Genomic DNA, 18,391 nt, shown 5'->3' on the forward strand with positions numbered 1-18,391 from the left:
TTGATAATTTTAGAAATTGACCATATTCTATAGATAATTATATTGACAGTAAAAACAGACGTGTCATTGGTTTAATAATATTTTTTCTACATTTCCCTATCAATTTGATAATTTGAGAAATCGACCATATTCTATAGAGAATTTTATTGACAGTAAAAACAGACCTGTCATTGGTTTAATATTATTTTTTCTACATTTGCCTAAAATTTGATATTTTTTTTAATAATTTTAGAAATCGAGCATATTCTATAGATAATTAAAATGACAGTAAAACAGACCTGTCATTGGTTTAATAATATTTTTTCTACATTTGCCTCTTAAGTTTATACCTTTTTTGATAGGTTTAGAAATCGACCATTCTCTACAGAGAATTATATTGACAGTCAAAACAGACCTGTCATTGGTTCAATAATATTTTTTCTACATTTGCCTATAAATTTGATAATTTTAGAAATCGACCATATTCTATAGACAATTTTATTGACAGTAAAACAGACCTTTCATTGGTTTAATATTATTTTTCCTACATTTTCCTAAAATTTGATATTTTTTTTGGATAATTTTAGAAATCGACCATATTCTATAGGTAATTATATTGACAGTAAAAACAGACCTGTCACTGGTTTAATAAAATTTTATACATTTGCCTATTAATTTTATACCTTTTTTGATAGGTTTAGAAATCGACAATTCTCTACAGAGAATTATATTGCCAGGAAAAACAGACCTGTCGTTGGTTTAATAATATTTTTTCTACATTTGCCTATTAATTTGATAACTTTTTTGATTATTTTAGAAATCGACCATATTCTATAGAGAATTATATTGACAGTAAAAACAGACATGTCATTGGTTTAATAATATTTTTTCTACATTTGCCTATGAATTTGATAACCTTTTTAGATAGTTTTAGAAATTGACCGTATTCTATTCATAATTATATTGACAGTAAAAGCACACTTGTCATTGGTTTAATAATATTTTTTTCTACATTTGCCTATCAATTTGATATTTTTTTGATAATTTTAGAAATCGACCATATTCTATAGATAATTTTATTGACAGTAAAAACAGACCTGTCATTGATTTAAAAATATTTTTTCTACATTTGCCTATAAATTTGATAATTTTTTTGATAATTTTAGAAATCGACCATATTCTATAGGTAATTATATTGACAGTAAAAACAGACTTGTCACTGGTTAAATAAGATTTTTCTACATTTCCCTATTAATTTGGTAACTTTTTTGATTACTCTAGAAATCGATCATATTTTATAGAGAATTATATTGAAGTAAAAACAGACCTGTCATTGGTTTAATAATATTTTTTCTACATATAAAATTGAGAATGGAAATGGGGAATGTGTCAAAGAGACAACAACCCGACCAAATAAAAAACAACAGCACAGGGTCACCAACAGGTCTTCAATGTAGCGAGAAATTCCCGCACCCGGAGGCGTACATATGCCTATCAATTTGATAATTTTAGAAATCGACCATATTCTATAGATAGTTATATTGACAATAAAAACAGACCTGTAATTTGTTTAAAAATATTTTTTCTACATTTGCCTATAAATTTGATAACTTTTTTGATAATTTTAGAAATCGACTATATTCTAATTAATAAGTTATTATATTGAATGTAAAAACAGACCTGTCATTGGTTTAATAATATTTTTTCTACATTTGCCTATAAATTTGATAATTTTTTCTATTAATTTTAGAAATCGACCATATTAAATAGATAAATTATTTTGACAGTGAAAACAGACCTGTCATTGGTTAAATAATATTTTTTCTACATTTGCCTAAAATTTTATACCTTTTTTGATAATTTTAGAAATCGACCATATTCTATAGGTAATTATATTGACAGTTGATACATCCCGCACAGCCAAACGTTTTACTGCCGGTCGGGAGAAGACTAAGTGACCATATTTCTATTTAATAATATTTTTTTCTACATTTGCCTATTATTTGAACTCTTTGATTATTTTAGAAATCTACATTTGCCTATAAATTTTATACCTTTTTTTGATAGTTTTAGAAATCGACCATTCCCTACAAAGAATTATATTGACAGTGAAAACAGACCTGTCATTGGTTTGATAATATTTTTTCTATATTTGCTTATAAATTTGATAAAGTTTTTGATAATTTTAGAAATCGATTATATTCTATAGGTTATTATATTGACAGTAGAAACAGACCTGTCATTGGTTTAATAATATTTTTTCTACATATGCCTAAAATTTGATATTTTTTTGGATAATTTTAGAAATCGACCATATTCTATAGATAATTATATGGACAGTAAAAACAGACCTTTAGTTGGTTTAAAAATATTTTTTCTACATTTGCCTATAAATTTGATAACGTTTTTGATAATTTTAGAAATCGACCATATTCTATAGAGAATTATATTGACAGTATAAACAGACCTGTCATTGGTTTAATAATATTTTTTTTTACATATGCCTAAAATTTGATATTTTTTTGGATAATTTTAGAAATCGACCATATTCTATAGATAATTATATTGACAGTAAAAACAGACCTGTAATTGGTTTAAAAATATTTTTTCTACATTTGCCTATGAAAGTGATAACTTTTTAGATACTTTAAGAAATCGACCATATTCTATAGAGAATTAAATTGACAGTAAAAACAAACCTGTCATTGGTTTAATAATATTTTTTCTACATATCCCTCAAATTTGATATTTTTTGGGATAATTTTAAAAATCGACCATATTTTTGGATAATTATATTGACAGTAAAAACAGACCTGTAACATGTGTAATTGGTTTAAAAATATTTTTTCTACATTTCCCTCTAAATTTGATAACTTTATTGATAATTTTAGAAATCGACCATATTCTATAGATAATTATATTCACAGTAAAAATAGACCTGTAATTGGTTCAATAATATTTTTTCTACATTTGCCTATAAATTTGATAACTTTTTTAATAATTTTAGAAATCGACCATGTTCTATAGGTAATTATATTGACAGTAAAAACAGACCTGTCATTGGTTTAATAATATTTTTTCTACATTTGTCTATAAATTTGATAATTTTAGAAATCGACCATATTCTATAGATAATTATATTGACAGTAAAAATAGACCTGTAATTGGTTCAATAATATTTTTTCTACATTTGCCTATAAATTAGATAACTTATTTAATAATTTTAGAAATCGACCATTTTCTATAGGTAATTATATTGACAGTAAAAACAGACCTGTCATTGGTTTAATAATATTTTTTCTACATTTGTCTAAAATCTATACCTTTTTTGATAATTTTAGAAATCGACCATATTCTATAGAGAATTATATTGACAGTAGAAACAGACCTGTCATTGGTTTAATAATATTTTTTCTACATATGCCTAAAATTTGATATTTTTTTGGATAATTTTAGAAATCGACAATATTCTATAGATAATTATATTGACAGTAAAAACAGACCTGTAATTGGTTTAAAAATATTTTTTCTACATTTGCCTATGAAATTGATAACTTTTTAGATACTTTAAGAAATCGACCATATTCTATAGAGAATTAAATTGACAGTAAAAACAAACCTGTCATTGGTTTAATAATATTTTTTCTACATATCCCTCAAATTTGATATTTTTTGGGATAATTTTAAAAATCGACCATATTTTTGGATAATTATATTGACAGTAAAAACAGACCTGTAACATGTGTAATTGGTTTAAAAATATTTTTTCTACATTTGCCTATAAATTTGATATCTTTATTGATAATTTTAGAAATCGACCATATTCTATAGATAATTATATTGACAGTAAAAATAGACCTGTAATTGGTTCAATAATATTTTTCTACATTTCCCTATTAATTTGGTAATTTTTTGATTATTTTAGAAATCGACCATATTCTATAGAGAATTATATTGACAGTAAAAACAGACCTATCATTGGTTTAATAATATTTTTTCTACATATGCTTTTCAATTTGATAATTTTAGAAATCGACCATATCTATAGATAGTGATATTGACAATAAAAACAGACCTGTAATTTGTTTAAAAATATTTTTTCTACATTTGCCTATAAATTTGATAACTTTTTTGATAATTGTAGAAATCGACTATATTCTAATTAATAGGTAATTATATTGACAGTAAAAACAGACCTGTCATTGGTTTAATAATATTTTTTCTACATTTGTGTATAAATTTAATAATTTTAGAAATCGACAATATTCTATAGAGAATTTTATTGACAGTAAAAACAGACCTGTCATTGGTTTAATAATATTTTTTCTACATTTGCCTAAAATTTATACCTTTTTTGATAATTTTAGAAATCGACCATATTCTATAGGTAATTATCTTGACAGTAAAAACAAACCTGTCATTGGTTTAATAATATTTTTTCTACATTTGCCTATAAATTTGATAATGTTTTCATTAATTTTAGAAATCGGTTGATTGATTGTTGGTGGCTTAACGTCCAGTGGCAAATATTTCATGCATATTCACAATACATACAATAGGTAGGTTGATACAATAGAGGCCATCTGGGATGATGGTCGGGAATATTTGGACTGCCACTGGAAAATGAGGGTATATTGGATAGAGACAGAAATTTTGCCTTGCAACAGGCCACCTACGGACCCCTCAAAGAGTTGTTGCAGGGGTTCTTAACGTGCAAAGAGCGTGGCACTCTCTTTACACGAGGCATCGGATTTAACGTCCCCCTTCTGACCGGACGTGACTGCGAAGTTGATACATCCCGCACAGCCAAACGTTTTACTGCCGGTCGGGAGAAGACTAAGTGACCATATTTCTATTTAATAATATTTTTTTCTACATTTGCCTATTATTTGAACTCTTTGATTATTTTAGAAATCTACATTTGCCTATAAATTTTATACCTTTTTTTGATAGTTTTAGAAATCGACCATTCCCTACAAAGAATTATATTGACAGTGAAAACAGACCTGTCATTGGTTTGATAATATTTTTTCTATATTTGCTTATAAATTTGATAAAGTTTTTGATAATTTTAGAAATCGATTATATTCTATAGGTTATTATATTGACAGTAGAAACAGACCTGTCATTGGTTTAATAATATTTTTTCTACATATGCCTAAAATTTGATATTTTTTTGGATAATTTTAGAAATCGACCATATTCTATAGATAATTATATGGACAGTAAAAACAGACCTTTAGTTGGTTTAAAAATATTTTTTCTACATTTGCCTATAAATTTGATAACGTTTTTGATAATTTTAGAAATCGACCATATTCTATAGAGAATTATATTGACAGTATAAACAGACCTGTCATTGGTTTAATAATATTTTTTTTTACATATGCCTAAAATTTGATATTTTTTTGGATAATTTTAGAAATCGACCATATTCTATAGATAATTATATTGACAGTAAAAACAGACCTGTAATTGGTTTAAAAATATTTTTTCTACATTTGCCTATGAAAGTGATAACTTTTTAGATACTTTAAGAAATCGACCATATTCTATAGAGAATTAAATTGACAGTAAAAACAAACCTGTCATTGGTTTAATAATATTTTTTCTACATATCCCTCAAATTTGATATTTTTTGGGATAATTTTAAAAATCGACCATATTTTTGGATAATTATATTGACAGTAAAAACAGACCTGTAACATGTGTAATTGGTTTAAAAATATTTTTTCTACATTTCCCTCTAAATTTGATAACTTTATTGATAATTTTAGAAATCGACCATATTCTATAGATAATTATATTGACAGTAAAAATAGACCTGTAATTGGTTCAATAATATTTTTTCTACATTTGCCTATAAATTTGATAACTTTTTTAATAATTTTAGAAATCGACCATGTTCTATAGGTAATTATATTGACAGTAAAAACAGACCTGTCATTGGTTTAATAATATTTTTTCTACATTTGTCTATAAATTTGATAATTTTAGAAATTGACCATATTCTATAGATAATTATATTGACAGTAAAAATAGACCTGTAATTGGTTCAATAATATTTTTTCTACATTTGCCTATAAATTTGATAACTTATTTAATAATTTTAGAAATCGACCATTTTCTATAGGTAATTATATTGACAGTAAAAACAGACCTGTCATTGGTTTAATAATATTTTTTCTACATTTGTCTAAAATCTATACCTTTTTTGATAATTTTAGAAATCGACCATATTCTATAGAGAATTATATTGACAGTAGAAACAGACCTGTCATTGGTTTAATAATATTTTTTCTACATATGCCTAAAATTTGATATTTTTTTGGATAATTTTAGAAATCGACAATATTCTATAGATAATTATATTGACAGTAAAAACAGACCTGTAATTGGTTTAAAAATATTTTTTCTACATTTGCCTATGAAATTGATAACTTTTTAGATACTTTAAGAAATCGACCATATTCTATAGAGAATTAAATTGACAGTAAAAACAAACCTGTCATTGGTTTAATAATATTTTTTCTACATATCCCTCAAATTTGATATTTTTTGGGATAATTTTAAAAATCGACCATATTTTTGGATAATTATATTGACAGTAAAAACAGACCTGTAACATGTGTAATTGGTTTAAAAATATTTTTTCTACATTTGCCTATAAATTTGATATCTTTATTGATAATTTTAGAAATCGACCATATTCTATAGATAATTATATTGACAGTAAAAATAGACCTGTAATTGGTTCAATAATATTTTTTCTACATTTGCCTATAAATTTGATAACTTTTTAAATAATTTTAGAAATCGACCATGTTCTATAGAAAATTATATTGACAGTAAAAACAGACCAGTCAGAGGTTTAATAATATTTTTTCTACACTTCCTTCAGCATGGCTTGATAAATTTTTGAACATAATTAGAAGAACATTATCATTCTCCTTGTCCCTTGGTGAATTACGATCTTTTCACCAAATGTATGTGGCTTCATGATCTGTCAGGTCCTGACGCATTGAATGTTTTTATTGAATAAATGATCTACATGTATATGGTTTAACTCTCTGTGCTCAAGGCAGAACAATCTTCATAAAATGATTTCTTTATTAAATATTTTGTGACCTCATTTCAGTGACTTATTTGAAAAATTTAGATTTTCAGAAATTGCAGGACAAATTCTGAAGTTGTTCGCAACGATCAACAAAATTCACACTACTATATATACTCCTTGCTAGCCAATGAAGTATTTGCCAATAAAGTATCGTTATAACCAGAGTGACTTGTTAGCTTACCCTGGCATATTACTATGGCCTTTGGGAAATCAGAATAGTTATCACAGATACCAGGATTATAATTTTGTACGCCAGACGCGCCTTTCGTCTACATAAGACTCATCAGTGACGTTCAAAATAAAATATTTATAAAGCCAAACAAGTACAAAGTTGAAGGGCATTGAGGATCCACAAATTCCAAAAAGTTGTGTCAAATACTACTAAGGTAATCTATGTCTGGGATAAGATAATCCTTAGTTTTTCGACAAATTTAAAGTTTTGTAAACAGGAAATTTATATAAAAAAATGACCACATTATTGATATTCATGTCAACACCGAAGTGTTGACTACTGGGCTGGTGATACCCTCGGGGACGAAACGTCCACCAGAAGTGGCATCAACCCAGTGGTGTTAATAGTTATCACAGGTACCAGGATTATAATTTTGTACGCCAGAAATCAGATGAAGTAATTGAAAGCTTAAGGTTTGTTCACATTTTCCAGAGTAAAATTGCTCCAGACAGCTTGACCACAGCTGCAATAGTCATAGATGTTCATTAACAGATGTTATTGACGGCAAATATTCAGTTATTTTATGCCATCCTGAGGCACTATTCAATACAAAATCTGGACAAGGAGTTCTCAGAAATAAGACATTTACCAGCAAAGTTAAGTGTGTGGTTATTGATGAATGTCACATTGTTGAAAAATGGTAAATATGCAAGAGCTTTTTGAGGTAGTTTTTCTTTTTGGCCCAGGAACCAACCCTCCCTAAATAAATATTTGTGGTAATCTATCATTCTGTCTGCTTCATCAATTTCCTACACAGGAACAAATATTTTTGCATGTAAATGTATAAAAGACTTATATTTTGTTCTTTCTAATGTATAAATATACACAAGAAGGACAACAGAGTTGACGTACGTTGGTTTGATTCCCACCCTACGCTTTCCAAAGGTGTACATACGGCTGGTGCAAAGCGGGCAGATAAGCTTAGTGGCCCCGCGTCGACTCTGTTGTCCTTAGTCGTTAATGACAACAAGAGGCCAGAGAGCCACAGCTACATTTTGTACTGCTGCTACCCAGGGAGCGACCCGCTGCCTTCTTTTTTCTCTCGCTTCCTCTTGCTATTTCTTTTTTTATAAGTCCCAAGTGGTGAACGACGATAAGAAGCGAACGAAAAGAAGAGATGGTATGATTGCCATAAAGCCTTCAACAATGAACAAAGCCTATACCGCATAGTCTGCTTTAAAGTAATCTGAAATGCCAAAATCGTTTTTTTTTTAGTTTACTGAAATAATCGGATATAAGTAAACCTTTATCAATTATAAATTGAAAATATTTTACTTTTTTGAAAGATACGATGTTGTTTGTGAAAAAACGTCATTTTATTCTGTTTTCGATAACGCTTGCTTCCTGGACAACGATGCTAATCATATGCAATGACCCCAGATTTGCACTCAATCGGTAAACGTTATGCGCATGCTCGGTAATTATGGTTGCTGAAGAAAATGTCGGAAGCAAAGAAAATGAAACCGGGCCCTCAGCGTAAATTGAGTGATTCTGGCAGAAAAAGGAACAAAAAAGTGGTAAATGCAAAGTTAAACAAAAGTCGAATTTACATTGGCAATGAATATGATCGTTGGATGGAGATAAAGACCGCTCTACGTCTGGAAACGAACTCGGAAGTGGCAAAAATTCTTCTTGACAGGTAACTTAATTTTCTTTTTGATTTTGCATTCTATTTTTTGTTTAATTCATGATAAATATATTTTTCCTCACCTTAACTTTAGACAAGGTTCTCATTACATAGAAAATAAATATGTATTACCACATAAACCGTTGAGAAAACATCGTTTGACTGCATTGTGTAAACGGGTACATTTTTGGGGGCCCAATAAGGGGACAATACACAAGCAACTTCTATTTATGCTGAAAACCATGTTTTTAGTAAGAACAACAGCAGCACTGCATGCTTTATTGAATCAATAATGTTTTAAAGCTGCTTTCAATGTGATTGTCATAATTAAAATATTCATTTAAAAATGTAGCCATGTTTTGTTTAGGTAAAAAAATAATGGTTTTACTTGAATATTTGTTTTACAAACAATCATTAATTTGATTTAAGATTATATGCAATACTTTTTTATATTTCTTGTACTCCTATATTTGGTCTTCAGGCCACATGACTTTAATGGGGTTCTTGGTTGTATTTATTACAAAGCTGTCTAAAGAGCTAGATAAAATGAACATGATTCTATTATCTAAAATAGTGTTGGCTGTATTTTTTTTCTGAGCTATTCAAAGTTTTATCTAAATTTCAAACAAACAGTTAAACTGTTAAATCCCAAAAAAGCATATTGTAGAATCCAAAGGCAACAATAAAATGTTTCACTTTATACACGTGGAAAATTAATATAAAGCTGTAAGTTTTTTTTTTCATTCTAAAACCTATAAAGTACATTTTTCATCTATATTTTAAAATTTACAAGAATCACAATATTTATACCTCCCCCTTAAAATTATACCCCCACTTTAAAAAAGGGGGGTATACTGTTTTACCTCTGTCTGTCCGTCAGTCTGTCCGTCAGTCAGTCCGTCCCATGAATATTTTTCGTCGCATTTTTCTCAGGAACTACTATACTAGGATTTCTGAGATTTGGTTTCAGTGTTTATCTAAGTCAGCTATACCGTGTGATGCGTTTTCAGATTGATCACTTGACAACTTCCTGTTTTCCGAATACTTGTATGATTTTACACATGATAGCCAAGTTGAAAATTTTCGTCACACTTTTCTCAGGAACTACAATACAAGGATTTCTGAAATTTGGTTTCAGGATTTATATTAGTCAGCTATACCGTGTGATGCGTTTTCGGATTCATCACTCGACAACTTCCTGTTTATCGAACACTTGCATATTTTTACACTATTTATATTATCCACTTGCGGCGGAGGTATCATCAGTGAGCAGTAGCTCGCAGTTTCACTTGTTGAAAAAACATTAATTTTTACAAGGTTGTCTCCTGTCAATGCTTATTGGGAAAAATGACTTTTGTCGAAATAAAAATTTATGTTGAAGGTGATTTTGCCCAAATTATTTTTTTTGTCTCAGTGAATTTGATTAAACCAATTTTAATTTCAAATTTCGTTTACAGGTATGCAGTAACTGCAGCATTTTCAGAATCATTGCCAATCAGAACTCCTGCAACTGCATGTGCAACCCCCTCTGGAGCTGCACATGTTTCTACACCTGCCCAATGTGCAACCCCCTGTGGAGCTGCATATGTTTCTACACCTGCACATTCGGCTTGGAAAATGTTCAGTGCACATTTATCTGATGTTTCTGGGATGTCATCTGAACATGAACAGGTTGAAAGGTAAGATAAAAAAAACTAATGTACAATGTAGATGTGCATATTGACAGGAAATTATGATTCAAATTTTTTTCTTATACAATTTTTTTTTCTTACACATATTTTATTTCTCCATTGACAATGTGGGAACCTGGGGTGTGTGAGCGCACTCACTAAGGTTCTTTAATTTTATTGGTGTTTTTCAACAATAAATATTTTTATTGAAAAATTAGAAACTTTATCATTATGCTTCTGTTTGTTTTGATGGTTTAATTTGTTAACTAAAAATAATAAAATATGTTCCTACCTACAATGTACCTACCCATATATTTTTTCCTTAGGTAGGGGAACAGCAAACAAACTATTAGTTAGGACCAAAGTGTTACATTTGCTAACATTTTTCCTACTGTATGTTCCTAAGTCTGTTTCCAATCTCTAACTTTAAATGTCTCAATTAGATATTTTGAAACTTTCTGTTTCAGTACAATATTATGCAATGCTACAGTGTTTTATTTAAAGCCATAACCCATGCATCTTGATGAACCTTGTCCAGACATTTTTTTTGTCTTTAAAGACAGGTCTGATTCAATGATTCTAAATTTAGCAGATGATATAAAAAAGAAGATGTGGTATGATTGCCAATGAGACAACTATCCACCAAAGACCAAAATGACACAAACATTAACAACTATAGGTCACCGTATGACCTTCAATAATGAGCAAAGCCCATACCGCATAGTCAGCTATAAAAGGCCCCGATAAGACAATGTAAAACAATTCAAACGACAAAAATAACGGCCTTATTTAAGTAAAAAAATGAACGAAACTCAAATATGTAATACATAAACAAACGACAACCACTGAATTACAGGCTCCTGACTTGGGACAGGCACATACATAAATAATGTGGCAGGGTGAGACATTTTATAGTTCCCTAGTGGCAAAAGTGTGTTATATATGTCTGTATATTATGATTTCAGGAGAGATGATCCATGCATGTCTGGCATTGAAGAAATGGGCCTAGAAAAATCAGCTTTACAGAAATCTTGTAGTTTTATAAATCCATTTAAGTAAGTTTGTATACAACATGTACAATGTACCTATAGAACTGTAAATACTACATTATTATACATTTAATGTTTTTTTCTAACTTTTTGTCGCACTAACTTTGCAAATAGATTTTACGTAAAAATGAGGCAAAAGACACACATTTTTTTATTTGATCATTAGGAAGAATAAGGTCAACAGTTCCTTAAAAGGTATCACTCATAGGCATTGAAATTCTAGTTTGATTTAAATTTTTGAGGTAGTTTTTGATGAAGTTGAAGTCCAATCAACTTGAAACTTAGTAAAATCAACTTGAAACTTAGTAAAAATGTTCCCTACATGATCTTTCTAATTTTAATGCCAATTTAGAAATTTTATCCCATTTTCACGGTCCACTAAACATAGAAAATGATAGTACGGATGGGACACATTCTTGTTATGATCTATAATGCCAATCAGCAGTTGCACCTGACATCAGTCTCTCATTATGAAAATGTACATGTAAATATAAAAAAGAAGATGTGGTATGATTGCCAATGAGACAACTCTCCACAAGAAACCCAAATGACACAGAAATCAACAAAATGTAAGTTCCTTCAATAGGCATTTAAGAGAATGTCAGTGGTAACGTTTCTACAATGTCAATGAATGTACATGTACATGTCTGTTGTACCATGTTGTAGAAGAGTGTGAGCTGTTGTTTTTCTTGAAGAGTTTCATATACAATGTATGCCACAAAGAGTAAAAGGTTTTAAGTGTTTTCTGTTAGTACAAATGTAACAAATATTGATTTACAAGCATGAAATTCATAAATATATTTGAATGAAAGGGTTAGAAAGTATGAGATCAATCATCATCTAATATTGTCTTACATTTTCAGTCTGACTATGAACAATTCTGAAAAGAACTTTATTGGTGACTGGAATGAAGATGATGACTCAGCAAGTGATTATCAACCTAGTTTGGATGCCACTTTAAGGTAAGATGAATATGTTAGATTCTCTCCTCATTCATTTTAACAACAACCAAAAATATGTCATCCTCAGGTCACCTTAAGGTCTTCAACACACTTGAAACTCTTCAAGAAAACCAACAACTTGCAATGAGCTCTTTAAATTATTTTGCACATGTAAAATATGGACAAGTTTCAGAAAAAAAAGAGTTTTTGCCTCCCACACCACCATTTTGGAAAGGGAAGGATGAGATTCTTACGATTAAGCTATCACAGTTTTCTATAAGATAATATTGTCAAGTTCCAACAATATCTTGGTTCCCAAGATACATTTCATACTGCAAGGAAACAAAAATGTGTAAAATAATAAAAAGACATTTGGTTAAACGCTACAATGGATGGATAAAATAACTAAAAGTGGAAGGATAAAACATACCCACATTGTTCATTATATAACATATATGACTATGCATTTCAAACCACAATTCTTTATTGGTTTTCAAACTGGATATGCTTTCAGTCACCAATTTTATATCTTAATGATAATCCATATTTCAGACAGGACCACAATATAAGAATGGACTTAGATTCTGATGATGAAGACATAGATATTGATATTGAAAAAGGAGACAGTATTGCTGATGAACCAGCAGTTGAACTAGGGCCAAACATTAGCAGAATAAAAACTGATAATGATTTAACTGCACTGCTTGAAGACAGAACATTTTTGGTTTTTTTAAACCAAATTTTGGTATTGGCAAAAATGAAAGTTGAAAACTGTGCAGTAGTGGGTTGCCATGAAGAAGTTGTTATTAGCACTGAAGTGATTTCATCTGCATTGTATTTAAAATGGGTATGTATTATTACAGTTTGTGCTAAAACTGTTCAAAATTACTTGAGTAAATTTCAAATTAAATTAATTTAGACATCAGCATCAAGCTAGTGGCACAGGCTGTACTGAGATAAAATATAATAATACTCAACTCAATACACATTCACACAAAAACAACACATACATGTTTAATTTTATTTTACATACAAAATATTTTTTTTATCAATGATTAAATTTAATATTGTTTATATAGGTAACTACAAAATGTATATCTACATAACCCATCTGAAAAGGTTCGTCACTCTTGTAAAATGTAGTTCACTAAATTTTAGTAAGTAACTTCTGGTTTTCGTTTTAATCTTGTACTGTATTAAAGGGGACGAAACAGAACACTTTTTTGTGATATATGACAAAATTATATTTGTTTACAAATGCAAGAATATTTCATGATCCATAATCTAAATTGTAGAAAACAGTGCAGACTGTGTTGTTTACATAAATGACGTCAGAAATAAAATCCCCTAATATTGACAGCACAACCAACTTTGGACCCATTCCTTATTCGCTGGTATTTCTCATATTAAGATTAAACACATCAGTAATGTTCTATTTATTTTCTATTTCAGACTTGTAAAAATAACCACTTGGTAAACAAATGGTGCTCTCAGCCAGTATTGAATCGTAGGTTACACAGTGGAGACCTTCTTTTTTCATCAGCTCTATTGATATCAGGATGTAACTTCCAAAAGATTTCCCTGTTTGCAAGATTTTTAAAACTGGCAATTCCACTTTCTGTATCTTATCTAAAGATTCAGCGGACATATTTGGCTCCAACATTAGATGAGATCTGGGAGAAAGAACAGAATCAGGTTTTCCTTGAATTTAAAGACAAAGAACTTATTTTACTGGGTAACTTTTTACTTAAATAATAGTTTACTATGTTACTTTGGATTTGAGATTCAATATTTATCAATTCAAAGTAAATAATAAAGTAGAGGTATTTGTTTTTTGGCCATGGGTAAAAATCTCTGCTATATGTTTGCAAAGTTATTGCAACAATTGGATCTTATAACCAAATGCAAAGGGAGACTGTGAGGCATTTTTATATGAACTACAATCTTAATGAAATTTTATCTCTCATTTCTTCAATGTGAACACATAACATGCGTCGGTCGTAGTGAAGTTATTAGCCTGGAACCTTTAATAAGTATTTCTAATATATTTTTAGGGATAATTTAACAAAACCCCATTAGGCATTTAGGGGTGATGTGTGGGTCTTTCAAACACATTCTTGTAAAATTATATTTTTGATATTCAAATTATTTAAGGTGATGGAAGGATGGACAGTCCTGGCCATTGTGCCCAGTACTGCACCTACACATTTATGGAAATGGATACCAAAAAGATTGTATGCATAGTGACCATGGACAAACGGATGACCGATAAAAAAAGTACAAATCTGGAGAAGGCCTGTTTCCTGAAAGGTTTACTGTTTCTATTAGGAAAAGGATTGAAAATAGCTGAAATAGTCACTGATGCCCATGTCCAAGTGGAAGCATTAATGAGTAAGTTGTATAACGATTTCTTATATACAATGTATGCATAAGTTATAGTATAGTAAAAAATTGTAAAAATTATTTACACCAGGAGTAATTGTTTCTTTTGTCAAAATATTGCACTAAGTATGTACACATTAAAATACAACTGAAGCAAAAAGTTTAAAAAAAAATGTACATTAATAAACGTCAGGTTTCAGTTGAGAACCCATGATTCTATGGTAAAGATTGTATCTGGTCTATATCAGTATATGTTGAGAACCGTTATTTTTTCAAACTAGTAGTTGACATACATTGATTGTGTCACAATGTATGTAATGTACGTCAAAGGTCAAGGTAAACAACTTCGGTTGGAGTTGAGTACCCTGCATCCATATGCTGAATAAAGTATGTTCAGTGCACTGCATGGATATTTAAAACTGTTTAATTATGTATAATCTTCTTTCAGGGAGAGAATTTCCAAATATCAAACATTCCTTTGATATTTGGCATGGGGCCAAAAATCTTGGAAAGAAGATCATAAAGGTAGGTATCAAAGAAACAGTTTAATTTATATACTCAGTCTTCACACTGAGTGGCAGCCCAGGCTTGTAAAATTGCTCTCAGGCCTGTAAAAATCATATCTAACAGAATCTAACTAAAAATTTTCAAAAATTTAGACTAGGGCCTGTAGAGTTTGCAGTTCATTGTGAAGACTGTATACTAGTATTATTCATGTCTGTTTGTCAATCAACTTATTTATCTAATCTGAAACTCAGCCTTAAAAAGTGAATGAATTTTGAAAAGAAACCCTCACGGAGTCATTATTAATTGAAATCATGATGCCATTTCCTTATTAATTGCATTAGGTTTTTTTATTTTCTACAAATACAACTCGAATTTTAGGTGGTGTTAATTTTTTTATTTTGAATAACAGTTATAATAAGCTTCAAAAATACATTTTATCATGAATATACACAATTATCTACAAGAATTTGCCTTTTGTTTTAATGTAACTTATTTTTAACAGGCTGGGCAGGAAAAGGAAAAGAAATGTCTACTGGAATGGACTAGAGATATTGTAAATCACTTTTGGTATTCTGCAGATGTATCAAAGTCTATTCAAGAATTCATGGTATGTTATGATATGGTATTACATGTTATTGTTTATGGTTATTGTTTGATCTGTTATATTTTAGGATTAAATACCACCTCGTCCAGTAAAATTCAGAATAAAAATCATTTTAAAAAGAAGCGACTAAAAATCAGTATTGAATTCTTTAAAGACATAAGAGACATGTATCAAAAAAGAAAATTATGAATGAATGAATATTTTATTCCCGACTTGAAAAAATATCATTGTCCGATAGGTGAAAATCAAATTGTATTGTGTGAGAAAAACATTTTTGTTGTCTCTTTATTCTCATTTCCCTATTTCTTTGTAATTTGAACTATAAGGTTGTATTTCTAATTTGAATTTATTCCTCAATTGCTATTTTGAATTTACAGGGCGTGTGGTGTGGAATGATACACCATGTTGTTAATGAGCATGAATGGTCTATGTCTTACACTGACGATGGAACATATTCCTGTAAACATGGTCCGTTATGTGCAGAGAGGGAAAAGGGTTGGTTGAAAGCTGGTTCACCAGCTCATGATGCAGCCATTGGAATTGTGATGGACAAAAGATTCATTAAGAAAATTCCTTACTACTTAAACTGCAGGTATGATATAAGTTATCTATGTTCATATCCTAAGATATGGGTATTTTAATCACATGAAGTACCCAAGTACATCCTGAGGGAGGCGGGGGGCATTATGTTTTCTGGTCTGTCCGTTCGTCTGTGCGTCCATTTGTCCTGCTTCAGGTTAAAGTTTTTGGTTAAGGTAGTTTTTGATGAAGTTGAAGTCCAATCAACTTGAAACTTAGTTCACCCTATGGTATGATCTTTCTAATTTTAATGCCAAATTAGATTTTTACCAATTTTACAGTCCATTGAACATGGAAAATGATAGTCGAGTGGGGCATCCGTGTACTTGGACACATTCTTGTTTTTACTAATTTTCAACAAACTACACATTACGGCTCTTTGAAATATGGTATTAAGGTTTATATGAGCTTGCTTTACTGTGCAATATGTTTTCAATTTCATTACTTATTAACTTCCTGTTTACCTTATAATTTAAATGGGGGTATCATTAGTGAGCAGTAGCTTACAGATTCACTTATTATTTACTTTTTTTCAGGAGCACAGCTGAATTGGAAAATTTCCAAAACTTGATTCTTAAATATGCTTCCAAGCGCCATTCTTTCAATCCAGTTTCATACAGAGCTCGCAATCTGTTAGCAGCCCTGGATAATAATGCTCATTGCCAAAGGCAAATGATGGTCAACAAAGATGGCAGCACTAGGTAAACTATTATTGTTATTCCCCATCTATGATAGGAGTAGGGGCATTATGTTTTCTAGTCTGTGCGTCCTTTCGTCCATCTGTTCCGCTTCTGGTCAGGTTAAAGATTTTGGTCAAGGCAATTTTTGATGAAGTTGAAGTCGAATCAACCTGAAACAAAGTCACATATTTCCCCATGTTAAGAACTTTCTAATTTAAATGCCAAATTAGATTTTAACCCCAATTTCAAGATCCACTAAACATAGAAAATGATAGTGCGAGTGGGGCATCCATGTACTATGGACACAATCTTGTTTTTATTTGGAAAAATCGTTTATGGAATAGTACAATACTGTCAGCCTCCATAATATGCAGACTGCAATTCAAACTTTTTTGGGAAGTCCGTAAATATTTGATCTATTGGGTCGTCTATCACTTGGTACACTATTGAGTATTTATATACATTAAAAATTTTTTTTTAGGTATCAGAGATACTACAGCAAGACTGGTATTAAGTGGTCAGTGTATGCTAAAAGGGAGGACAAAGACTATCACCATGTCCCTACCATAATAAAAACCATAGTAGAAAACCGACTACAAGATCCTGTTGGGATGAACAGAAAAGTGCTACTAGATGTCAATGACCCAAGGAGAGTGTCAGCAGTACTTGCACCAACCTTGCCACCATCAACAGCTGATCTTGTCGCACAAAAAATATCAAGATTTAACAAGGAAGACCCAGAAAAAACTCTCGATTACAGTTGGACTGATGTCCATTTAAGTACCAGTTGATTATAATGTTTTATGCATTATGAATTGTAGAAGCATTTTAGAAAGTTTTTTATGTTCAGACAAAAATAAAATTGCCCAACATTTTATTCTAGATTAGCTCTTATTGATTTTGTACCTGTATTGTACAAATTAGAATAGACCTTGTACATGTTGTATGCTAATGATACTAATTCATTGTAATTTTGTACTAAATATTTGCCTGAAAGTTATATCCCAGGGTGCTATACCATGTA

The 18,391-nt window shown here is 30.0% G+C and overlaps 1 protein-coding gene across 1 annotated transcript; it reads left to right on the top strand.

Annotated features, from left to right (window-relative positions):
* The first annotated feature begins 8,509 nt into the window (after window positions 1-8,509).
* On the top strand, window positions 8,510-18,244 carry LOC143052054 (uncharacterized). The gene is made up of 12 exons (XM_076225026.1): window positions 8,510-8,967; window positions 10,413-10,634; window positions 11,591-11,680; window positions 12,538-12,636; window positions 13,168-13,462; window positions 14,068-14,350; window positions 14,770-15,006; window positions 15,446-15,522; window positions 16,007-16,111; window positions 16,486-16,700; window positions 17,224-17,388; window positions 17,849-18,244. The coding sequence occupies exons 1-12, from the start codon at window positions 8,768-8,770 to the stop codon at window positions 18,156-18,158; spliced, it is 2,298 nt and encodes a 765-aa protein (XP_076081141.1). The 5' UTR covers window positions 8,510-8,767; the 3' UTR covers window positions 18,159-18,244.
* Window positions 18,245-18,391: the final 147 nt, after the last annotated feature.

This window comes from Mytilus galloprovincialis, chromosome 11, assembly GCF_965363235.1.
Source record: "Mytilus galloprovincialis chromosome 11, xbMytGall1.hap1.1, whole genome shotgun sequence".
NCBI classification, from domain to species: Eukaryota; Metazoa; Mollusca; class Bivalvia; order Mytilida; family Mytilidae; genus Mytilus; species Mytilus galloprovincialis.